Genomic DNA, 25,838 nt, shown 5'->3' on the forward strand with positions numbered 1-25,838 from the left:
AAACAAATAAAAATCTCTTCCAAGGTTGTTAGTGAGTTCAATTTTGTTTGAACAATTATTGCACACTTTCTGTAAATCCAATAAACTTCATTTCACTTCTCAAATATCACTGTGTGTGTCTGTTTAACTGACATTTTTTATTGTAACAACCAATGATTTATACAGGAAAATAATGACTATTAACAATGTTGCCCAAACTTTTGCATCCCACTGTACGTTATACTAACAGTGGACTATTGCAGGCTGCTCTTTTCTTACTTCTTTACTGATTCATCTCACATCTACTCTCTCTACTCTGCATCATCGCACTTTATATTTTTCTTTTCTTTCCCCCGTGTCCTTCTCTATTCCTTTTTCATCTTCCTTTTCTGATTCCATCTTATAATATTCTCAGCCACAGCCTCTCAGAACAATCAGTCAATATGATCTGTCATCAAAAATAAAAGGCTCAAAGTTAATATTACAACGACTTCTCAAATAAGTATTTTGAAATTATGGTCAGTGATCATAAAATATCCTCCACAGCGTTTGCCATGACACTGAAAATTGAGCACAGATACTTCCTGTTTCGAGTGATCATCTGTTAGTTGCTCATGTGCACGAGTCATGTAGCACCAAGAGACTGATTAAATGTTAGAACAGGAGACTGTGCAGCACCCACTGGACCATAGTACATGTAGAGCACTTTTAGAACGGTAAACACGACTGTTGAGTGAATTTATGGTGACATACATGGCACAGTCTGACAAAAATACTATTAGCAACAATTTCATTCTTCCTCCAAAGTGTGCAGCACTCATACTGTGCAAAACAAAATCCCCAAATGCCAAAATGGAACAGAACAAAATAAAAACCTTGAAAAACAACAACTCTATGAATAAAGTCTTCTGTTTTCACAGACAGTGAAAGAATCAGAGAGAAAGAAGTGTCATGAGAAACAAAACAGATGGTTTTATCAGGTGGGAGTGGGAAAACTGCATAACGCTCTCTCTTCACTTCCTCATCTCACCTGTTTTGTCTCTCTGTCCTCAACTATATGTACACTATTACACTGTGGTAATATTTAATCAAGTTTAGGGAGGAAGGTGACAGACTCTCTCTGCTTGCCTCTGTTTGATTAGCTAACAGCAAAAGAGGCTATTTGCTAAATGCAGAAAGTTTGGAAGTAAAGCAAACAAAGCAGCAGCAGAGCCAACAGAGCCAAACTAGAACCACATATCTAGTGGTTCTAGTTTCACTTGTAAAGAAACATTGTGCACACACACACACACACAAGGACCATGTTAACGTTTCACACTCTCAGGAACCGAAGCTGTAGGACATAACTCTAGTCTGATATGTTATATACTGCAGGTGAAACTGCACAACACAACAGCTGTCAGGCTCTTTCTTGTTCACCTTCAGTTGACTCAGCTCATATTTCACTGCTGTGGTTTAAACTCCTGTTTGCTTTGAAAAGACAATGACAAGAAAACACAATTATGGATTGGATTATTGTAATTATGATATTCAAAAAACACATTTTAAAGAAAATACATGATTGTATTTTATACAATAATACATAAACGTTGTGCCTGCACCGAGTGGATAGTCAAACAAATTGAATCATCATACATACATTATTGTATATTTATTACTTCATATTTTTATTCTTATCGCTTTTTTTTTATAGCACTAGGAATTAACAATAAGGGAAGGATTCTGGATCAGCGCCATGATGCAAACTTGTGGCCACAGTTTGAGTATGTGAGCGAGAGGAGCAGCGGAGGAGAGGAATTGGACTTTTCTGTGAGAGAGTGGAGCATGTTGGACCCTTTCCCTGTTTCCTTCGGACCCTGGAGCCCCGGACCGCCTTTTCACTGGCACTCTGTACATATATTCACCTGGTGTTTTCTCACTGTAAATAAACGCACTGTCTTCTTTCACAAGGAATTCCTGGTGTGCGCCTGAGTCCGTCTAAAGAACGTGTCAGAAAGTGTTACAGACTAGTTGAGAAAAACTGCTGCATATGTTTTTAGTCCGGGTAAGAAAAAACATAAAACTAAAAAATTTAATCTTCGGTTGCACCATCTGAGCCCATAGCAGAACCTTTGAAACATCATCATATGTGACAACAGTCAAGACAAAGGCCACTTTAATTTACATAGCAAAATATCACAAATTTGACCCAAAAGGCTTTGTCACCTGGACACATCACAAACTGATCTGAAACAGCACAGAGTGAATATCAGAAAAATATGATGAAAAATCAAAGAAACAAACTGATTATTATTAAAATTGTGCTGTTATTAAAAAGCTAAGAATATGATCAGGGAGGATGTCAAACAACTTTTTATCCAAGAATTGATTTATATTTGATTATGAGTATTATGCGAACATGAATGACTAAGCTGCGCTGAAAGAATAAGAAATACCAACAAAAACTTAGAAAGTAGTAGCTGACCACTGAAAGAGGCACAGAGAAAAGTTTTAAGGCTCTTACCACAACTGATATGTGTTGCTTCTTGAAAATGGCTCTTCTCATAAGCAAGTATTGAACTGAACAGGAAATTCTAAGGCCCCGAGTTTTGTGCTCAGTGAGCCAGACGTAGTTGTTCAGCAGTATCACTTATTAAAATACAGGAAAGTGTGATACAAAATACAAACAAAAAAGAAAATAAAAACATTGTTAAATGAAGTCAGTCAATATCTTGCTAATTGAAGAACAGATGTTTTATAGTTTTTCCTTTATGCTACTCTTAGAAAAAGATATACACACACCCTAAAAAGTTGTGTGTGTATAAATTAACTTCAACTTTGAAATTATTCTGTTAAAAAACAACTTATTTTAACAAATGCAGTATCATTTCCTGGAGTATGTGGATGACAAAGACTATAAATAATGAGGACACTTTTTTGTTAAGATGAAGAGATGTTCAACATTTGCATGAAAACTGTCCCAACGAACCAATGGGGTTTTGTTGATAACATTAGGCTCTTTGATTGGTGGATCCATCACTAACTAAAAAATGAGGCTTAAAAAGGTCCCAGCACAGCATTCACTGCAAGCTGAATGACAGCAATGGCTCATCTGAAGCTTCTTCTTCTTCTGTGTGTTGGTGAGTGAAATATTGCACTTATTTCTCAGGTTGCGACAAATTCTGTGTTACTAAAGGATTATTTAGGTTTTCACTAAACCGCCAGATACTGTTTTTGTTCTTCTTTGTCTCTGCTTTGATATCAGTTATTATGCATTTGTCAGAATGTTACAGTATCAGGAACACTGTCTCTACAGTATGATTGTACTTTTTCTTCTTTTCATCAATTTGCAGACACATTTCTGCAAGTATAATAGCTAGAAAGAATATGTTGTTCTTCAGATGGAAGAAACAACCAGTTGTGAGTAAATTATTTTCTTTTTCAGGCATCACAGTCAGCACAGGAGTAGATTTGCACAAAAGGATCTATGGAGGCCACATGTGTCCAGACACTGAGCGTCAGTATCACGTGAAACTAAAGGCACATCAGTGCAACACATGAAAGTCTCTGTGGTGGCTCACTGATCCATGAACGGTGGATTCTGACTGCAGCCCACTGCTGGAAAAATGAACCTGGATGGTGAGAAAACAACAGTTTCACTTATAAATGTTTTTAATAGAATTTAAAAGTTAGGACAGTATTTCAAATGCTTGTGTTCTGTAATTAGCGTAGCTTACACCCATTTCCCCTTGTGCAGGGATATGTATGCAACTTTAGGAGTTCATCCACATCCATCATGGATAAAGTTACTATTTCAACGATCTTCAGATAAAAAAAAAAGGTCAAAATCACAAGTGGATCATTTTTTGTGGGCATAAATACAATTGATGACATCATGCTACTGGAAATTCCTTCACAACCAGGCAGGAAGACCGTTGCCTTACCAGACTGTGCAAATCCTCCCAACATGTAAGTTGTGCGCTTACCTAATAAGTCTGAATCCTTTCTGACTTTTCCACTTTTTTATTTTTATTTATTTGTATTGACATTTTACATTTATTTACATTATGATATTTATTTATTTATTCACAATGTTGAATATTAGTCACCTGCTTACTGAACCCTGACTCTGACCTGACCATGATGTTAATTTACAAAATATATTAAATTATTTAATTAACATTACATTTTGCATTTAACTTAAGTTTTTGTCAAGAAGCCATATTATACTCACAGTGACTCTTATTCTGGCTAGACACGTGGCAGCACTTCTGCTATCATTTTGCATGTATTCAACGAAAGAAAAAACAGACATAAGTGTACACATTAGTTTTTGACTGCTAGTGAAAATGGTTTTCTTTACAAATGACTCTCTCACTGAACTAACACAGCCAGTCCCTCAACATGTTTGTACTCTCTGCTCATATGGCCTTCATGTTAAATCACATTTTTCTTAACTTTAATTGCATTTAACTTATTTTAGCATTGAATAGAATTAGAATAGAATAGAATAGAATTCAACTTTATTGTCATTGCACATGCACAGGTACAGGGCAACGAAATGCAGTTTGCATCCATCCAGAAGTGCTTTAGTGATATAGATATATTACAATATATATTAGCAATAGTATAGATATGTGAGTATATTACAGAAATGGGTCTATTATGGTATGTTATAATGTACACGGTATGAAGTATGTTGTGAATATTCTATAACTATAGGTATGTACAGGCTGTAGTGAGTACAAGCTATGTACAGGATATGAACAGGATATAAATATGAAAAACTATACAGAATATGAAATAAATAACTTTACAGAATCTGGGATATACAGCTATACAGAAATGGGAACTATGCAAGTTGTAAACAGTTGTAGGGTTAAAAATTATCGTATGTACAGAATGATTATTACAGAGCTATACAGTAGTGCAGTTAAGATAAGTGAGGGTGTAGATAGTTTCTACAGAGGCTATATAAAGTGCTAGTGGTTGTGAGTGGTGGTTCAGTCCATGTTATTATTGTGTGTTTGAGGGTACGGTTGTCCATTGTGGGTGTGTGTGTGTTCAGTCCATGTGTTAACGTGGGTCAGAGGGTACAGTTGTCCATTGTGGGTGTGTGTGTTCAGTCCATGTGTTAACGTGGGTCAGAGGGTACAGTTGTCCATTGTGGGTGTGTGTATGTTCAGTGCATGAGTTTAACGTGGGTCAGATGTCAGGAGGCAGAGTTCAGGAGTCTGACAGCTGTGGGGAAGAAGCTGTTCCGGTACCTGGTGGTCTTAGTCCGGAGGCTCTTGTAGCGCCTCCCAGAGGGCAGGAGGGTGAAGAGTCCATGTGATGGGTGACTGGGGTCTTTGATGATTTTCCCAGCCCTTTCCAGACACCGCTTCCTGTAGATGTCTTTTATGGCAGGAAGTGGTGCTCCGGCGATGCGCTGGGCAGTTTTCACGACCCTCTGCAACGCCTTCCGGTCCGAGGCAGAGCAGTTCCCGTACCAGACTGTTATACAGTTGGTCAGGATGCTCTCGATGGTGCAACAATAGAAGTTCACCAGGATGTCTGAGGACAGGTGGTTCTTCCTCAGAGTCCTCAAGAAGAAGAGGCGCTGGTGAGCCTTCTTGACCAGCTTGGAGCAGTTGGTTGTCCACTCAACAACAAACAAATCCTCCCTAACAACAACAACAAAAAACCCTTCAAGGGTCAAATTGCATTATATTTCTTCATGTCAATATACCAGGTAGGGTTAACTTGGGCTGCAAGTGGACTCAAGGCTTGAATCCCGGGTATAGAATATAATTGGAAATACTTATTTTTTGTCTTTTTCTAGAGACAAAATTCAGATGGCCGGCTATGGTTTGTTTGAAAAAGATCCTAACACTGGAGAGTTAAGTAAGACCATTTTTGCTTGATTATGTCACAGCTAGACAATTTCTGTTTAATTTGGGGTTTTGTGCACTTTTGAAATTAAATTTTATTTAAAAAATGTTTTGACACATAGTATTTCTTCCGTTCTTCTTTTAACTTCAATTTCTCTTGAAGAATACATTTCTTTTAGTTGGTAATATCCTGAATAAGATAAAATATCCGTCTTGTTAACATAGCATTTAATTTAATGTGTATAGAATTCAACACTATAAAGTGCTTTGTTCTTTTCACTTTTTTGTAGTGGAAACAGAACCAAGTAAACTGCAGTGTGTAGAAATGGATGTTGCTAGCTGTGAGGATATCAGACACGATAAGTGTTATGACGATGTGCCGTATGATAACAGGATGTGTTACAAAAAATCTAACATGCGTACATGTCCGGTGAGTTGGCATTACTGTTATCATTATTGTATATTTACTGTGTAGACAGCAATTATCCTGAAACAAACTCATAACAAATTACATTTTTGTCTCTCGCAGGGTGATTCTGGTGGTGGAGTGATATACGATAATAAGATCTATGGTGTACACATAGGTAGTAGTAGTTGTGGCTGTACTAGACTATCTGTTTCTGTAAAAGTCTGTCCTTACATGAAATGGATAAATGAGAAAATTAATCCAAGAAGTAATGGAAAATAACTGAATGAAAATAACATCCAGAATAAACAATCATCTCTACATGAAACTTGTGTGCTGTGTGTTGTTTCTACTCTAGAATATCTTCATGTTAACTGCAAATTGTGAACCTTTTTCTTTGGTCTAAAATATTGTGTCAGATTTGCAGCTTGTGTGTGTTTGAATGTGGTGTCAGGTGTGTAGCAGCTCATCCTGTTGTTGAGAAACTCTCAGACTCACACTGTGAAGATGCAGAAAGGCTTTCTGATCAGACATGCCACCAACCAGCTGCAGGGCCTGAACATGATAAACTTCATAAATCAGAGCTGATTGTTGGGGGTGGAAATGTTTACATGGAGGCTGTTGGCCTCCGTGCACTGAGGGCATTAAAATAAATACAGTAACCATGAAAATAAGTTTTGTTGATAAAATACATTTCTTGAAACCGTCCATTGTTTTGTCCAAACTCTAAACACTGAATCCAATTTTCAAACTAAAAGCAGTGCTTTCAAAATTTACACTAAAGCAAAAAACCTACAAGAACAAAAAATAAACAAAATAAAATGATAGTACATAGTGACATGTTTTATTTCTCATAACACATCATTTCCATCTTGTCTTCAGTCCTGCATTTTTATACTTCTAAGACCAAACTGAAAACTAAACTCTTCATATTCACAAACACTATTTGTTTCAGGATTTCATCATGATTCATTTTCCATATGAGGCAGTGCTTTCAAATTACTTTTGAAGTAGTACAGAGAAATTACTCTTCTCCTCTTCTTTTAAATTGCATCAATATTTTCCAACTGAGCAGTAAAAGGACACGGAAGTCAAACATGAAGCATCAACGTGATGTTTAGATGTCGATTAATATTACAATAAGAGACTAAAGTAACTCGCTTTGAACACTTCAGTTTTCTCTCTTGATGCTGCTGTTTGTTTCCTCCTCCACTTGTATTTTTCTGCACTTCAGTGAATGTGCATAGCGCCCTCTGTTGTATGTTTGGGAGAACTGCACTGCATTGTCATCAAATGAAACTGTGCAGAGGTGGAAAATGAGCAAAGGAAGCACATCAACTGAAGAAGCTTCTTGGATCAGAAGTTAAACATCATCCAGAACCTTAAAGAAGTAAAGTCGCTTTCTTTCCAGGCTCCTTAGACAACCATGACCTGGATGACTGAGAACCTACAAACACACATGAGCAGCAGTTTATTTAATGTGGACCTGAGCAGTGCCCAAAACAACAACCAAACAATTTTTATTGAACCCTACTTCAGCCAATCAGCAGTCTTTATCTCTTTCAGCATCAAACACAAACCACACCTTGAAGAGAGGTGACAAATCCACAAACACCTTCAAATGTAAACACACATCACACATGATGAACATGGATCCTAACATAGTTGATACTTTTTTTTGTAAAGCCTGATACTAAATGTATGCAGGCCACCTGAACTGCTTCGTCTCGAGTGCCGCCCACTGGGTTGGTCACTAGAACTGTGTGTTGCCATCACTGGAGCCGTGGTTGGTCTTTTAGATTATTTAGACTGGGACTGTTTTTTGTTGATTAGGCGGCATGGTGTCCTGACGGCTGCCTCTGTTGTTTTTTTCCCAGGAGGAGGAGAGTGGAGCACAGGTGGACAGCAGCCACGGAGCAGAGAGCACGGAGTTTTGGGTGAAGACATGACACAGGAGTCGAGGGAGCTCACTGGATTGTTGTGTTGTCTTATTTACTCCACTGTAAATAAAGAGCACTGTCCATCGCACGAGTCCTGCTTTTGGGTCCTCCTTCCCCACTTCACAAACACTGAAACTAATTATACAGGTAATAATAAAGGAACCAAAAGTTCACATCTATAGCTTTAAATTTGGACAAATCTGTCAACACAACCATCAAGAATAGAATAAAATACAAACAAACACTGAAACTAATGAAAAATTACACATGATATATGAACTGTGGAAACTAACTGAACAATAAAACTCAGAATAAACAAATTCAAACATTATATGAAAGGTATAAACTGATTTGCATCTTATTGATTTGCAGGCTCACTTTGCTCCAGGACTTGACGACTGGCCCAACCCGTACAGTCTTTGTCTCTTAATACTGAATGTTGAAAACTGATACTCATGGACACCTTATTTCAGCCTCTTTACTTTGCATAAGAGACCCAAAGCTTTACATCAACATGATGTTGTCTAGTGGACCAGCACGTCCATTACATGTTTTGCTGTTATTGCTGTTTGTTACGAGTTCAAATATTGAGGGTGAGCACAAAACAATAATGGTCCAGAAGAGCTTCGGTCAAACAATGTTTTTAATGAACACGCGCGTGGGGAGATGAACACTGCCCACAGACAGCATCGATCTCCGCCCAATGATACACAAGCAGTTGTTTTATACCATCAGGGTTTACTTTTATGACGCACCCTCATGCGTCAAGCAGATACAACACAGGCATAAGTTTCAAAACCACAAATGTTCTGTTGACGACTTTGGACACATTTAAAAGGACATCTTCTCCGTCTGGAGGCCAGGTGCTTCCTATTAATCTTCTAACTCTCGCTTATCTCCTGGAACAAACTGTCCCTTAGGCAGACACAATTTTGCAGTCACAAGCTTTTGCAAACTATTATTTGAACTCTTACACCAACAACGCCGTTAAACTCGCCCTCCCAGAAGCCATCGTCCTCGTGGGTCTCTCTGCTCAGGATGGGGATGATGGCGCCTTCTGGGAACGACAGCTCATCTTCCGTTTGTCCCGCGTAGTCGTACAAAGCCTTTGCGAATGAAACTGCAACACAGACAGTGGCAACGAGGGTATTAAACAGAGCAGGAAATCAAAACTCCGATATTATCTGGTGGAGGCGGATCTCACTCCTCGAGTCTCCGTTGACGGAGCCGGTTGGGGGTTCGGTTTCAGGTTCGGTGGAGTTGCTGGAGGAATGGGATCGGGCGTCCAGTGCGGCCAGCGACTGCAGCATGCTCAGCAGGCTGTTGGAGGAGGGCAGCTGCAGGTATTTCTCCGGGACGTAGCCCACCTGTCCGCTACGGTTTCTGGCCTGGAAACACAGACAATGCACACAGACGATGACAACAGCCAAAAATGTTTCAACAGGAAAACTCCTAATGAGAAAAAATAAAATCAGATGTAAAGAGTAGGGCTGTAACAATATCACTGCATCGTCGCCAGAATTTAATAACAGCCACAAAGAGAATAATAGGAGAGCTTTTGTTCGCTCTTCCTGAATTAACGAGAAATCTAAAATCCTAAACAAGCCTCTGCTGAATTCATGAAGCTTGATTTCATGAACACCGGTGGCCTCCCCTGCCGCTGCTTACTTATTTTCATTCTGATTGAAAACACTCAGAGGTATTGGGATCTCTGTTGGGGCATGCTGTGGGGAATCACAGCACTAAAACAGATCTATATAAATGATATTGCTCACATTTTTATGTATGATTATATTCATTAAAATAAATACCCCATTAAAACACTATATCTGTATATGAAAAGATAATCACCTAAGTAAATATACATAAAATATTGGCTCAACACGTGGAACATTTGCACAATGGCTCACAGGAAAGCCAGACTTACACAATAAACAAAAGTAAAACAGCAACAATGCACAATGTTCCTTCAGGGAAATGATCTGAAAACAACCACACACAAAGTACACAATGACTACACACCAGCAGCTCTGCAGAGGCGTTTATAAAAGAATGACTTCACACAATGATGGGAGCATCCACAGCTGACATTTCTACATTTAAGTAGACACCACTGACCACCCGAAAAATGTCCTCAAAGACTTCTCAAATTTTCTCCCAAAGGTCCAGGAGCAACTTTGTAACAGTCTGTGACAAACAAAGTGAAAATGATAACTAAGTAGCTGGGAGATCATCAAATTAACATTTTATATCCATGACCAGGTCACTCCGCAGATCTCAAACTGATCAAGAGTCCACGAACCGCTGTTAAAAAGCAGAAGCTGACAAACTGTGATCAAACCGGAGCGCTGCTGAGGCAGGATTGGATCACCATCAATCAGGATTTGGTCCAGATTTTCAGTAGCTGCACTTAAGGTATGAATTTAAAAACTGCCTCATTCATGAATTATTGCATTCACAAACTTGGGTGCCATGCCCGCCCACCTGCCTGCCCGGCTGCGTGACGAGAATCTCCCATCAGCCCTTTACGGCTGCAGGGCCAAAAAAAGAAGCAGAGAACTGTGTATTTGTACATTTTTTGATTTGTCTTTATGTTCAGCAGAGCTTCTACCACCCAGGCCAACCTGACCTGCCTCAATGCACCGCACGCATTTTAGTTGAATTATTCTAATTCCTGAAGCCACATCAGTTCAACTGATCCCAGAGAAACACTAAAACGTCCAGTAGATAGTCTGTACCGGTGCGAGGTCTTATAAAAACTGAAACTAAATGTTTGTCAAACAGTCTAAGAGCCAGAGAGTGAACTAATACACAAAACAACCAACCCTCAAACATGAGAGTGCATCTGCTACATAACTGTGTTTGTGTTATTTTTGTACCTTGACCCAGTCCTCCATGTCGCCATCATCGATGACCTCCAAGATTTCCTGCTCCTCGATGGTCAGCTCGTCTGGCTGAGAAGCCTGCAGACAGACAAACACGTTCATTCAAATTAAAGCTGCGATGTAACAGTTTAACCATCTTCATTTCACCCGTGATGTATATTTTTTCAAATACCGCCACACTGGTGAACGGACAAAAATGCTCACTGTGGCTTCAATAACATCAGCCAGAACACTGAAGAAAACACTGAGACCATGCCTGCATTTATACCACACTTTACTCAGGACTCAGGTAATATAAAACAACTAATACTCCAAAGCAGCACAAAACTCAGACTTAAACTAGAATTTCTGTACAAACTCAAAGAGCAGGTGTTTTAAACCTGGACACAGAATCATTAGTGCCACAAAGTTTGGGAAAGTAAATCTAAATGGGGGTTAAACACGACTGGAACTGATTAAAAACAGCCAAAACAAAAAGTGGCTTCACTTCAAAGTCAGAATTATAACTGGTATCCCAGTATTCGCTGCCTGTCTGTTGTCAGACGCATTTGTGTGACCATAAATACCACTTAAGTGGGAAAAGGAACTTCTGGTCATCTCTGCTTGGACTGCTGACTCAAGTGTCAAAAAATGATTTGATAGAGGAACTTGTATTGGAAAAAAGAGGAGCAGGGTATTGATCCCTGTTGATTTACCCGTCAGTCTACAGTCATAACTTTACCTATGACTAAAATCTGACACAAATGAGCATCTTCTGAAGGATGTCACCAGTCCTTCACCTGGTGACATGTTAAAGATCCACGTCCAATCCAAATATTTAATTAAAAGTGGAGGTTGTGCATTTATTTAGGAAGATAAACAGTCTGATAAAGTCGGAACAAACACGAGCTGGAAATAGTCCCACGGTGAGGAAATGAGACGACACATCTGTAAATAAAAACTAAAAATGGGAAATAATCTAAGTTCCTGTGCAGGGCAAGGAGTACAGTACAAAGTTCACTGTTCTGCCTTCAGGCTCATAGTTCAGACTAACAAAGATAAAGACCAATCACGCAGGACTTATTATGTTTCCTGCTTTGACTTCTTACCCAGACTGTTCCATAATGTGTGTGCAGCACTTTTGTGATTAAAATCTATTTAAATTAGTTGTTTATTTCAGTGCAGACAGATTATTGACACTCAAACAATGGAGCTACTTTGTCTGTTACTTACAATTTTTTAGAAAATTAGAACATTTTTTCCTGCTTGTGTATCAATTTAGAGGAAAGGTCATCACCCAGCTTCTCAAGCTTCATACTCCAGTGATCATGAATGTCTAAAAAAAAAAAATTTTCTGCATCTGGTATTGTTGAGATGTTTAACTCTGGACCAAAAAGGTGGATCTGCTCTGCCTAAAGCCGCTTTGAGCATCAAGGTCCTGAGCCGAGTCCAGTCCGGGCTTCTGTGGCCACGGCCAGCTCAGCTTTCAGGATGCCCGTGAGCTGCTTGTTCCACTCGTCTGATTTTGTATTGATTGTTGTCTAAACAAATTAATCTGTCATCTGTTGAGCTTTGTTCCACTTCTCAACAATCTCCTCTGATCTGTGTTCATTACAGCATTTTACCTGTGGTTTCCAACCTGTGCAGTTCAAACCTGAAGGATCCACATTTCACTTCACTTTTCTGTAGAAATTGATTTTCCGGTAAACTGATTAACACCTCCTGCCAACTAAATTAGTCAAACACGAACCTTATTTTATGCTACAAAATTTGTATTAAAAGCAACCCAAACACTTTGAGATTTGGATTTTAATAGTTTCAAAAATTATTCTTCAAGTTTTACTTGAACATTTAAGAGAAATCATGTTAAGTTCTAAATTTTTAAGGTTGGGGATTTCATTCCATGCATAATAAATACGAGTTTATTTTCCCCAATAATCACTAAAAGCAATCGCATGTGATATTTTATGCATTTAATAATGAATAAAAAGAGAAAAACATCAGTATTTACCGTACTGCTTGCTGGAACGCCATGTTCTTCTGCACAAACAGCTGCTGGTGAAACTCCTGCAGAACCTGCATGCGTTTCAAGGGAACAGACAAAAATATACATATATACTTATTTAAGGTTTATCACAAGCTTACAAATCAGCCCATGTCTAAACCTGCATAATTAACACTTAGTAAAGCCTTTAGGGTTCAGGCTTGCTCCCTATTTAGTTTTAATTTCTTGCCCACATTTATTTCTATTTAAAATTAACTTTGAAAAAAAAAAGACCTCCAGCTGAATGAATTGTGGCCAGTGATCCGTGTAGCTTTGGGCCACATTTATCATTTTTTATTTTCCATTACTCTGTCAGTTTATTTCTGTTGTATTAAGTTATGTGATTTGCTTATAAAATGAACCCAAATCAGCTTTTTATTATTTTAAACAAGTCAAATAAAAGAAAACGCCAATAACAATTAAGAGAATGACCATAAAGCCGTTTCTGGTTACTATCAGCTGATCTGAATGCTGATGACCACTCTGGTGTTTGTGGTCACAGCCTGACATTAAAAACGTATCACAGGCTCGAGTTCACCGCCTGCCTATTTTCACACAGACTATTTTTAACTCTCCAGCTGCTGAAAGCTTAAAGAGACAGTTAACAAATTACATAACATATCACTGTAAGTAACACAGGTGAAGGTACAAACAGTTTTAATTCTAATTTCAGGTTTTTTCTAAAGCCAGCTAAAGCAGCCGGGGACTGGACCACAACCTGGACCACAAAGCTCTCTGCCCACCCGAGGGAGGACGAAGTACCTGTGTGGATATTTTAAGCTGAACTCATGGGGCACAGCTATTAGCTGTTCTGGAAAACAAAGAAACCTCCCCAGTACTGGTCCCAGGCTAGTAACTTTGGTCTTTTGAATTGTACTTAAGTTTGGCCCCTCATCAAGAACCAGTTGCCTTGGGGAGACCATACCAGGGGACAGCATAGCTTCTCCTCCTCAACTGCGATCATTCACAGAAAGGAAAGGAGCCAGTGTAGGTGGTTTGACTGGCATCTGAAATAGGAGGCCTCCAGAATGTCTCCTAGACGAGCTGGTAAGGGCAGACCAAACACACACTGGACACATTATGTATCTCGGCCGGCTCGCCGTGGTATCCCAGTATTCGCTGCCTGTCTGTTGTCAGACGCATTTGTGTGACCATAAATACCACTTAAGTGGGAAAAGGAACTTCTGGACATCTCTGCTTGGACTGCTGACTCAAGTGTCAAAAAATGATTTGATAGAGGAACTTGTATTGGAAAAAAGAGGAGCAGGGTATTGATCCCTGTTGATTTACCCGTCAGTCTACAGTCATACCTTTACCTATGACTAAAATCTGACACAAATGAGCATCTTCTGAAGGATGTCTGACCTCTGCCTTAGAAACACGATGAAGAGCTGAGTTATTTGGAAAGCTACTCGTTTACACCGAAAGGCACCAGAGTGGCGGCTCACTGTTCTCCAGGAAGAGCAGGAGTAGGTGGCTGGGGAGGGGGACGTCTGGGCATCATGACCGGACTCAGATAAGCAGCAGAAAATAGATGGAAGGAAATCAGGTTTAGTAATATCAGTTTTATATTCTTTAATCTTGTACACCGTATAAATGCCTAACATTTTAATCAGGCTTCCTGTAGAAACAAGATGCTGCTGCGTCTCTGCTCACATGGAGAGGCAGAGGTTGAGGTTGTGTGTGAGAAATATATTACTATGAATTACAAGGCTAACAATTACACCAAACTGCCAGGCTTGACACCATCTGAAAAGTAAAATGAGCATAAAATGAGCAGCTTACCCAACCCAAGTTAAATAGTATCCCACAAGTAGCTCATTTTACTTTTGCTCCCCCAACTTATTTAATCAACCAGCCACAGTGTGGAGCTGACATTCCAATCAAGCTTAATCAAACAATTAAGCTCTCTCTTTCATAGATATAAATAACTGCTGCTAGCTATGACGTTTAAGGAGTGAATAGTGAACTTCTTTTAATGGTGTGTTTAATTAATTTTATTTAATAACTTGTGACCTTTGAGTCCCTTCCTTGCAAGAATTATGGCCAATGACGGAAATGTATGTATTACATTTAAATCAAATCAAATCACTTTTTATTGTCACATCACATGTGCAGGCACACTGGCACAGCACATGCGAGTGAAATTCTTGTGTGCGAGCCCCACAAGCAACAGAGATGTGCAAACACAACAACACAAACGAGCAAAATACAAGAATGGCCAACCTGAAACTAATAAATATATGCACAATATATAATAGTGTATGCATTTCTGGATGTGTATACTAAATATTTTCCTACGTGTGTGTGTGTGTGTGTGTGTGTGTGTGTATACACATTTTTACAAATTAAATAGTAAAAAAATAAAATAAAATAATAATAATAATAATAATAATAATAAAATATATAAAATATACAGAGTTGAATATGTGCAAAACAAGTGGCATTTATATACAGTGTGGAGTGCATAATGTTGAAGTTCCAGTAGTGAAGCTGAGGTGTCTATGACGTGTTCAGCAGTCTGATGGCCTGATGGAAGAAGCTGTCTCTCAGTCTGCTGGTACGGGACCGGATGCTGCAGAACCTCCTTCCTGATGGAAGCAGTCTGAACAGTTTATGGCTGGGGTGACTGGAGTCCTTGATGATCCTCCCCGCTTTCCTCAGGCACCGCTTCCTGTAGATGTCTTGGAGGGAGGGAAGCTCACCTCCAATTATCCGTTCAGAGCACCGCACTACTCGCTAGAGAGCTTTGCAGTTGTAGGCGGTGCTGTTGCCATACCAGGTGGTGATGCATCCAGTGAGGATGCTCTCAATGGCACAGTGATAGAAGGTCCTGAGGATGCGGGGGCTCATGCCGAATCTTTTCAGTCTCCTGAGAAAGAAGAGGTGCTGCTGCGCCTTCTTCACTGTTTTGTTTGTGTGTACTGACCACGTAAGATCCTCAGCCAGGTGTACGCCAAGGAACCGGAAGCTGCTCACTCTCTCCACAGCAGCGCCGTTGATGGTGATGGGGGTGTGTACTTCTCTGCACCTCCGGAAGTCCACTATCAACTCCTTTGTCTTTGCGACGTTGAGGGTGAGATGGTTGTCTTGACACCAGTGGGTCAGGGCGCTGACCTCCTCCCTGTAAGCCGTCTCATCACCGTTGGTGATAAGACCCACCACTGTAGTGTCGTCCGCAAACTTCACAATGATGTTGGAGCTGTTAGTGGCTGTGCAGTCGTAGGTGTAGAGTGAGTACAGGAGAGGGCTCAGTACACACCCCTGTGGAGCACCAGTGTTCAGTGTGATGGGGGATGAGGTGATGCTGCCCAGTCTGACCACCTGGCGTCTGTCAGACAGGAAGCTAAGGATCCAGCTGCAGAGGGAGCTGCTCAGTCCTAGATCCTGCAGTTTCCTGTCCAGCTTCGAGGGAACGATGGTATTGAATGCTGAGCTGTAATCTACAAACAGCATCCTCACATACGTGTCTCTCTTCTCCAGGTGTGACAGGGCAGTGTGTAGTGTCAGGGCTATGGCATCATCAGTGGACCTGTTGTGGCGGTATGCAAACTGTAGAGGGTCCAGTGAGTCGGGTAGTGCAGAGCAGATGAAGTCCCTGACCAGCTTCTCGAAGCATTTGCTTACGATGGGGGTCAGGGCTACAGGTCGCCAGTCGTTCAATGAGGAGATGGTGGAGGATTTGGGTACAGGGACGATGGTGGCCATTTTGAAGCAGGCTGGGACTACAGACAGAGAGAGGGAAAGGTTGAAGATGTGCGTGAACACTCCAGCCAGCTGAGCCGCGCATGACCTGAGGACGCGGCCGGGAATCCCGTCCGGACCAGTAGCTTTGCGCGCGTTCACCTTCCTGAAGCACTTCCGCACATCCTCCTCAGACACAGTGTGCGCACTGACGTCATCCGCGGTGCGCACACTGTCCGGTCTCATGGTGTTCGCTGTGTCGAATCTAGCGTAGAATACGTTTAGATCCTCACACAGAGAGGCCGTGGTCTGCGGTGTGCTGGTTTTCCCTCTAAAGTCTGTGATCGTGTTTAGTCCCTGCCACATACTCCGAGGGTTGTCAAACTGTTGTTCCACCCTGTCCCTGTACTCACGTTTGGCTGCTTTGATCGTCTTCCGGAGTTGGTAATGTGCGTGTTTGTAGTCCGATGTGTTCGCGGAGGCAAAGGCGGTGTTCCGTGCCGCCAGTGCCGCGCGAACATCTCCGTTAATCCAGGGTTTTTGATTTGGGAAGGATTTGACTGTTCTGGATGGGACGACATCTTCCACGCATTTCCTGATAAATCCACAGACTGAGTCTGTATATTCATCAATGTCTCTGGCGGCCACGTGAAACATTTCCCAGTCCGCGTGATCAAAACAGTCCCGCAGCGCAGACTCCGATTGGTCCGTCCAACAGTGCACCGCCCTCCGGGTTGGAGCTTCCTGTTTCTGTTTAAGATTGGAAAACAATGTTAATGCCACAAACGTGAGTTGTCATATACATCTGTGAGTTAATCTGCACAACCGTGTGCACATGTGCTCTGTGCATGTACACACACAAAGAATTGACCTTCGTTCCTTAAATTTGTAGCATTGCCTCTGTGCTGACTGATGGTGCTCAGTGGCTTTTGCTTCTTGCTTTTAAATCAGATGTCACTCTCAACATAAACACAAGCTACAGCAGCCAAGCAGTCTTAGCTGAGGAAACAAAGATACATTTCCTCATTTAATGTAAAATATTGTGGTGATGTTATGTTATATTAGGCAGGCAGCTGCCCAAATAACACTGTGACAATCAAAAGTATATCTATTTTGAACGCCTCAGCTGGAAAAATTCAAAATGGTTTGTAAAGTTGGCCACAGGTCTGTATGTAAATGGGAGTTAAAACATTGCTTCATATTTGGATATGTATGATGTTAGTGTTTCTAAAATACTAAAAAATGTGTTTATTAACAAAGTAAACTAAAAATAGACATTATTAAATTTTATGCTTTTAACTACTGAATTGAACATAATATGAAATAATGTGTTTCCACTGTGGGAATGATGGATCCAATGACAAATAACTTTCAGATTAGTAAAGCTATATTTTTAATCTTTCTAGTTTTCCATTTCTATTTAGATGGTTTATATTTATATTTAAAAGGAACAGGATCATAACAAAATAACACCACTGCAAGTGTAACAAAAATATGTTGAAATCAAATGGTATGTTATTTGAAATCAATATGAAACAATGACACATGCATTTTATCCAATTTTTTTTATTTATTTAATTTTTCCCAATTGTCCAAATTAGTCTGTGATTTGCCTTATTGTCCAACAAATCATATTTATATACAAATATATGTGACTCTCAAATATGATTTAAATGGATCATTCCTCACTTGATGACGAATTATCCATTTAAATATTTGCAGAGTCCTAAACTTGATGCCAGTGAACTTATCAGCGGTTGGTTTTAAGAAAAAAAGCCCAAAAAATCCCCTATGAGCAAGCACTTGGCGACGGTGGGGAGGAAAAACTCCCTTTTAACAGGGAGAAACCTCCGACAGAACCAGGCTCAGGAAGGGGTGGCCATCTGTCGCTGCCGAGTGGGCTTAAAATGTTCACTGTCCATCCTCCTTCTGACAGGAACTTCCTACAGACCAGGTATGAAGGATGCCTGAGTGGATATACAAAACTCACAAGTTCCTGGCTCTCACGGCTCCTATGCAGAGGGTTAGTCGAAGAAGGAGGGGCATCGCGAGGGGCGTCGGGGGACGGGGGACTGTGCCTCACTGCCCTCCCCTTCTCCAAGAAACCCGTCTTCAACCGAGCCGAGAGAGCCGGGAACTTGTGAGGTGTGCATGTCCTGGTGAGCCTCCACCGTTTTATGGGTGGGTGCAGCCTCGACTGTACAGAGACAGACCAGACCAGCTGCACCACACAGACACTTCAAAACTCATCTGTGGACAATAAACACACACACACACACACACACACACACACACACACACACACACACACACACACACACACACACACACACACACACACACACCTTACTATTAAAAAAATAAATAAAGTTAGGGTTCCTAACAATTAGCAATACCAGACATAAGTACACAAATAAACATTATAAAACATAAAAGCAAGTCAAAGATATTTGCAACAAACAGACCTCAGTGCAAGAAAGTTACTTACCAGCAATACAAGATATACATACAGACATAAACATTATAAGACATAAAAACAGGTCAAAGATATTTGCAACAAACAGACCTCAGTGCAAGAAAGTTACTTAAGAGCAATTGAAGACATACATACACACATAAACATTACAAGAGATAAAAACAGGTCAAAGATATTTGCAACAAACAGACCTCAGTGCAAGAAAGTTACTTAAGAGCAATTGAAGACATACATACACACATAAACATTACAAGAGATAAAAACAGGTCAAAGATATTTGCAACAAACAGACCTCAGTGCAAGAAAGTTACTTAACAGCAATTGAAGACATACATACACACATAAACATTACAAGAGATAAAAACAGGTCAAAGATATTTGCAACAAACAGACCTCAGTGCAAGAAAGTTACTTAACAGCAATTGAAGACATACATACACACATAAACATTATAAGACATAAAAACAAGTCAAAGATATTTGCAATAAACAGACCTCAGTGCAAGAAAGTTACTTACCAGCAATACAAGACATAAATACACATTTAACAGCAATACCAGACATAAGTACACAAATAAACATTATAAAACATAAAAGCAAGTCAAAGATATTTGCAATAAACAGACCTCAGTGCAAGAAAGTTACTTACCAGCAATTGAAGACATACATACAGACATAAACATTATAAGACATAAAAACAAGTCAAAGATATTTGCAACAAACAGACCTCAGTGCAAGAAAGTTACTTACCAGCAATTGAAGACATACATACAGACATAAACATTATAAGACATAAAAACAAGTCAAAGATATTTGCAATAAACAGACCTCAGTGCAAGAAAGTTACTTACCAGCAATACAAGATATACATACAGACATAAACATTATAAGACATAAAAACAGGTCAAAGATATTTGCAACAAACAGACCTCAGTGCAAGAAAGTTACTTAAGAGCAATTGAAGACATACATACAGACATAAACATTATAAGACATAAAAACAAGTCAAAGATATTTGCAATAAACAGACCTCAGTGCAAGAAAGTTACTTACCAGCAATACAAGATATACATACACACATAAACATTACAAGAGATAAAAACAGGTCAAAGATATTTGCAACAAACAGACCTCAGTGCAAGAAAGTTACTTAACAGCAATTGAAGACATACATACACACATAAACATTATAAGACATAAAAACAAGTCAAAGATATTTGCAATAAACAGACCTCAGTGCAAGAAAGTTACTTACCAGCAATTGAAGACATACATACAGACATAAACATTATAAGACATAAAAACAGGTCAAAGATATTTGCAACAAACAGACCTCAGTGCAAGAAAGTTACTTAACAGCAATTGAAGACATACATACAGACATAAACATTATAAGACATAAAAACAAGTCAAAGATATTTGCAACAAACAGACCTCAGTGCAAGAAAGTTACTTAACAGCAATTGAAGACATACATACAGACATAAACATTATAAGACATAAAAACAAGTCAAAGATATTTGCAACAAACAGACCTCAGTGCAAGAAAGTTACTTACCAGCAATGCAACACATAAGTACAAATATAAACATTATAAGACATAAAAACTGTCACGGTGCGGCATGGCACACCGTGGGGATGTGGGGAAGGAGGAGGACCCAGGCGCGGAGCTCAAAGTTCAAGCAGTGTGTTTATTTACAGAGTGAAAACAACGTAACAATAAATCCCCGTGTTCTCCCAGACTCCCGTGTCGTGTCTCCCGTGAATAGTCCGTGTGCTCTCTGCTCCCGTGTCAGCACCCCCCGGTGCTCGCTGCTCTCCGTGCCTTCCACGCTCTCCCTGCGGGAAACAATAACGGCAGCTGTCAGGACACTCAGAATGGCAGGCATACACTTTCTGACTAAACTTAGACAGGGTGACTAACGTGGAGTCTCATGCAATGATCCCGCGCCGGTGGGAGCTCCAAGACTCTCTTAAGTAGCTCCCCCGATGAGGCCTGATCAGCAGCAGGTGTGTGGCTTCGGGTGTGGCCAGTCCCCTTGCAGGGCCACACCCTCCAGGCCTGACGCCGCCTATAAACAAGTGCTCAGCCACCCACACACACATATACACAAGCACAGGGAAGGGGGAGCAACACCAAAATACACAACAATAATAATAATAATAATAATAATAATAATAATAATAATAATAATAATAATAATAATAATAATAATATAATACATGACTGCTCAGGGATCCTGGGTCGCCCAGTCCCAGGACCCTGACAGTACCCCCCCTCTAAGGGTCGGCTCCCGACGACCCCAAAACCAAAACAAAAAAACAGCACAACCAACCCAGGGCGGGCGGCTGGGGGAACCAGGACGGAGGGCCAGAACCAAAACAAGCAAAACAAAACCACAAACCGACCCAGTCCACAGTCTCAGAGTCAGACCGCGCATCCCGCAGCGGTGCAAAAAGAAAACGAAAAGACGCCACAAACAGTCACAGGTGGCCCATCAACACAACAAGAGAGTTCAGGGGGCCTACCTCGAGCCCAACGGCGGTGACGTAGCAGCTCCGGCGGACGGCCCCGGGTCTGGCAGCAGCAGCAAAACAGTTCAGGGGGCCTGCCACGGGTCCGGTGGCGGCGGCGCTGCTCCTCCGGCGGCCAGCCACGGGTCCGGTGGCGGCAGAACGGTTCTGGTGGCCTGCCACGGGTCCGGTGGCGGCGGCGCTGCTCCTCCGGCGGCCTGCCACGGGTCCGGTGGCGGTGGAACGGTTCCGGTGGCCTGCCACGGGTCCGGTGGCGGCGGCGCTGCCCCTCTAGCGGCCTGCCACGGGTCCGGTGGCGGCGGAACGGTTCTGGTGGCCTGCCACGGGTCCGGTGGCGGCGGCGCTGCTCCGGTGAGCAACAGCGAGGCGTGGCACCAGGCCCATGACGCGCCGACCGCTGACGTGGACGCACCGGACGTAGATGGCGAGGAGGCCGCGCTAGACGTGGAGGTCCCTCCGGTCCGCTGATCTCCGGCTCCGGCTGAGCGGGTCCCTCCTCGGCTGCTGGCAGCGAGAGCTCCTCCTCCTCGGCTGCTGGCAGCGAGAGCTCGCTGAGCTGCTCCTCCGGCTCGCTGAGCTGCTCCCCGGCTGGCGGCTCGCTGAGCTCCGGCTCCTCCTCGGCTGCTGGCAGCGAGAGCTCCTCCTCGGCTGCTGGCAGCGAGAGCTCCTCCTCGGCTGCTGGCAGCGAGAGCTCGCTGAGCTGCTCCTCCGGCTCGCTGAGCTGCTCCTCGGCTGGCAGCGAGAGCTCCTCCTCGGCTGGCAGCGAGAGCTCCTCCTCGGCTGGCAGCGAGAGCTCCTCCTCGGCTGGCAGCGAGAGCTCCTCCTCGGCTGGCAGCGAGAGCTCCTCCTCCGGCTCGCCGGGCTCCTCAGCTGGCGGTGCGGGCTCCTCCGGCTCGCCGGGCTCCTCAGCCGGCTCGCCGGGCTCCTCAGCTGGCGGTGCGGGCTCCTCCGGCTCGCCGGGCTCCTCAGCTGGCGGTGCGGGCTCCTCCGGCTCGCCGGGCTCCTCAGCTGGCGGTGCGGGCTCCTCCGGCTCGCCGAGCTCCTCAGCTGGCGGTGCGGGCTCCTCCGGCTCGCCGAGCTCCTCAGCTGGCGGTGCGGGCTCCTCCGGCTCGCTGAGCTCCTGCTCGGGCATGCTGAGCTCCTCCGGCTCGCTGAGCACCTGCTCGGGCATGCTGAGCTCCTCCGGCTCGCTGAGCGCCTCAGCTGACGGTGCGGGCTCCTCCGGCTCACTGAGCTCCTGCTCGGGCATGCTGAGCTCCTGCTGCAGCTGGACAAAGTCTGAGGTCTCCCGAGCTTGCACTACCCCCCGGGCTTTCCCTCCAGGAGTGCCTCGATGGCATTTAACCCCACCACTCTTGCCCTTGCGTTGGTGGTGTGAGTTACCCAGTCCATCAGGCGTTGGACGCGTGTGAGGTCGCCCCCTCCGGACAGGGCTGCTGGAGTGGGTAGTGGAATGGAGGCTGCCGCTGGTGGAGAAGATGGCTGAGGGATGACCACATGCGGATGAGATGACGACAGCGCCACAACCGCAGATGGTGAAGCAGCGAGTGGTGTGAAGACCTCTGACCGAGGTGATGTTACCTGCGCTGTCAGCTCGTCCACTGCAGACACAAACACAGATGGTGAGGGAAATGGAAAATTGTCCGTACTACTCACCACAGCCGGCTCTTGAGATGACCGTGGATGTGGCTGCGGTGAGGAACGCTGGCGGCGCGAACGTCGTTTCCGTGTAGACGTCGGGGCCGGCGTCTCAGGCAGTGAAACCACCAGCTGTCCGAGCTGGTGGGCAGCCTGAGGAGGAGAGTGGAGGTGGAGGGTGGAAAGTAGAAAGTCCAGGACCACCGCATTAAGGGAGCCCACCAGCCAGGGGAATTTAAAAAGCATCTCCTGCAGCCGCCTCTCCACGGCGCGACGCAAACCTTCCGCTGGCTTCTCCCACCACAAGTCACACATGCGGTACACTTTGTCCATAATTTCCCTCCTGAGCCTCTCCTCAGAGACCGCTGGGTCCATAAGTGGCGGGATCATTCTGTCACGGTGCGGCATGGCACACCGTGGGGATGTGGGGAAGGAGGAGGACCCAGGCGCGGAGCTCAAAGTTCAAGCAGTGTGTTTATTTACAGAGTGAAAACAACGTAACAATAAATCCCCGTGTTCTCCCAGACTCCCGTGTCGTGTCTCCCGTGAATAGTCCGTGTGCTCTCTGCTCCCGTGTCAGCACCCCCCGGTGCTCGCTGCTCTCCGTGCCTTCCACGCTCTCCCTGCGGGAAACAATAACGGCAGCTGTCAGGACACTCAGAATGGCAGGCATACACTTTCTGACTAAACTTAGACAGGGTGACTAACGTGGAGTCTCATGCAATGATCCCGCGCCGGTGGGAGCTCCAAGACTCTCTTAAGTAGCTCCCCCGACGAGGCCTGATCAGCAGCAGGTGTGTGGCTTCGGGTGTGGCCAGTCCCCTTGCAGGGCCACACCCTCCAGGCCTGACGCCGCCTATAAACAAGTGCTCAGCCACCCACACACACATATACACAAGCACAGGGAAGGGGGAGCAACACCAAAATACACAACAATAATAATAATAATAATAATAATAATAATAATAATAATAATAATATAATACATGACTGCTCAGGGATCCTGGGTCGCCCAGTCCCAGGACCCTGACAAAAACAGGTCAAAGATATTTGCAATAAACAGACCTCAGTGCAAGAAAGTTACTTAACAGCAATTGAAGACATACATACAGACATAAACATTATAAGAGATAAAAACAAGTCAAAGATATTTGCAACAAACAGACCTCAGTGCAAGAAAGTTACTTACCAGCAATGCAACACATAAGTACAAATATAAACATTATAAGACATAAAAACAGGTCAAAGATATTTGCAATAAACAGACCTCAGTGCAAGAAAGTTACTTACCAGCAATACAAGATATACATACAGACATAAACATTATAAGACATAAAAACAGGTCAAAGATATTTGCAACAAACAGACCTCAGTGCAAGAAAGATACTTAACAGCAATTGAAGACATAAATACACACATAAACATTATAAGACATAAAAACAGGTCAAAGATATTTGCAATAAACAGACCTCAGTGCAAGAAAGTTACTTACCAGCAATGCAACACATAAGTACAAATATAAACATTATAAGACATAAAAACAGGTCAAAGATATATACACACATAAACATTATAAAACATAAAAACAGGTCAAAGATATTTGCAACAAACAGACCTCAGTGCAAGAAAGTTACTTAACAGCAATTGAAGACATAAATACACACATAAACATTATAAGACATAAAAACAAGTCAAAGATATTTGCAACAAACAGACCTCAGTGCAAGAAAGTTACTTACCAGCAATACAAGATATACATACAGACATAAACATTATAAGACATAAAAACAGGTCAAAGATATTTGCAATAAACAGACCTCAGTGCAAGAAAGTTACTTACCAGCAATACAAGATATACATACAGACATAAACATTATAAGACATAAAAACAGGTCAAAGATATTTGCAACAAACAGACCTCAGTGCAAGAAAGATACTTAACAGCAATTGAAGACATAAATACACACATAAACATTATAAGACATAAAAACAAGTCAAAGATATATACACACATAAACATTATAAAACATAAAAGCAAGTCAAAGATATTTGCAACAAACAGACCTCAGTGCAAAAAAGATACTTAACAGCAATTGAAGACATAAATACACACATAAACATTATAAGACATAAAAACAGGTCAAAGATATTTGCAATAAACAGACCTCAGTGCAAGAAAGTTACTTACCAGCAATGCAAAACATAAGTACAAATATAAACATTATAAGACATAAAAACAGGTCAAAGATATTTGCAACAAACAGACCTCAGTGCAAGAAAGTTACTTAACAGCAATTGAAGACATACATACACACATAAACATTATAAAACATAAAAACAAGTCAAAGATATTTGCAATAAACAGACCTCAGTGCAAGAAAGTTACTTACCAGCAATGCAAAACATAAGTACAAATATAAA

At 42.2% G+C, this 25,838-nt stretch overlaps 2 protein-coding genes and 1 long non-coding RNA gene across 4 annotated transcripts; 1 reads left to right on the forward strand and 2 right to left on the reverse strand.

Annotated features, from left to right (window-relative positions):
* The first annotated feature begins 3,403 nt into the window (after positions 1–3,403).
* LOC145429576 (uncharacterized) lies at positions 3,404–6,565 on the forward strand. The gene is made up of 5 exons (XR_013909818.1): positions 3,404–3,597; positions 3,716–3,927; positions 5,783–5,844; positions 6,122–6,261; positions 6,361–6,565. It is a non-coding gene; the product is annotated as an uncharacterized LOC145429576 (long non-coding RNA).
* A 504-nt stretch (positions 6,566–7,069) lies between these two features.
* Positions 7,070–15,013, reverse strand: LOC113023353 (F-BAR and double SH3 domains protein 2-like). Of its 2 annotated transcripts, none has more exons than XM_080303212.1 (4): positions 14,451–15,013; positions 11,057–11,140; positions 9,382–9,565; positions 7,070–9,297 (listed from the first exon to the last, which is right to left on the reverse strand). In XM_080303212.1, the coding sequence occupies exons 2-4, from the start codon at positions 11,072–11,074 to the stop codon at positions 9,116–9,118; spliced, it is 384 nt and encodes a 127-aa protein (XP_080159338.1). In that variant the 5' UTR covers positions 11,075–11,140; positions 14,451–15,013; the 3' UTR covers positions 7,070–9,115. The 2 variants fall into 2 exon arrangements, with proteins under 2 accessions (XP_080159338.1, XP_080159337.1); XM_080303211.1 differs by lacking the exon at positions 14,451–15,013 and adding an exon at positions 13,053–13,334.
* Positions 15,014–20,841: 5,828 nt separating this feature from the next.
* On the reverse strand, positions 20,842–23,825 carry LOC145429339 (uncharacterized). Its single transcript, XM_080302604.1, has 3 exons — positions 23,458–23,825; positions 21,169–23,380; positions 20,842–21,083 (listed from the first exon to the last, which is right to left on the reverse strand). The coding sequence occupies exons 1-2, from the start codon at positions 23,823–23,825 to the stop codon at positions 21,673–21,675; spliced, it is 2,076 nt and encodes a 691-aa protein (XP_080158730.1). The 3' UTR covers positions 20,842–21,083; positions 21,169–21,672.
* Between the last annotated feature and the right edge of the window lie 2,013 nt (positions 23,826–25,838).

Source organism: Astatotilapia calliptera, chromosome 6, assembly GCF_964374335.1.
Source record: "Astatotilapia calliptera chromosome 6, fAstCal68.1, whole genome shotgun sequence".
NCBI lineage: Eukaryota > Metazoa > Chordata > Actinopteri > Cichliformes > Cichlidae > Astatotilapia > Astatotilapia calliptera.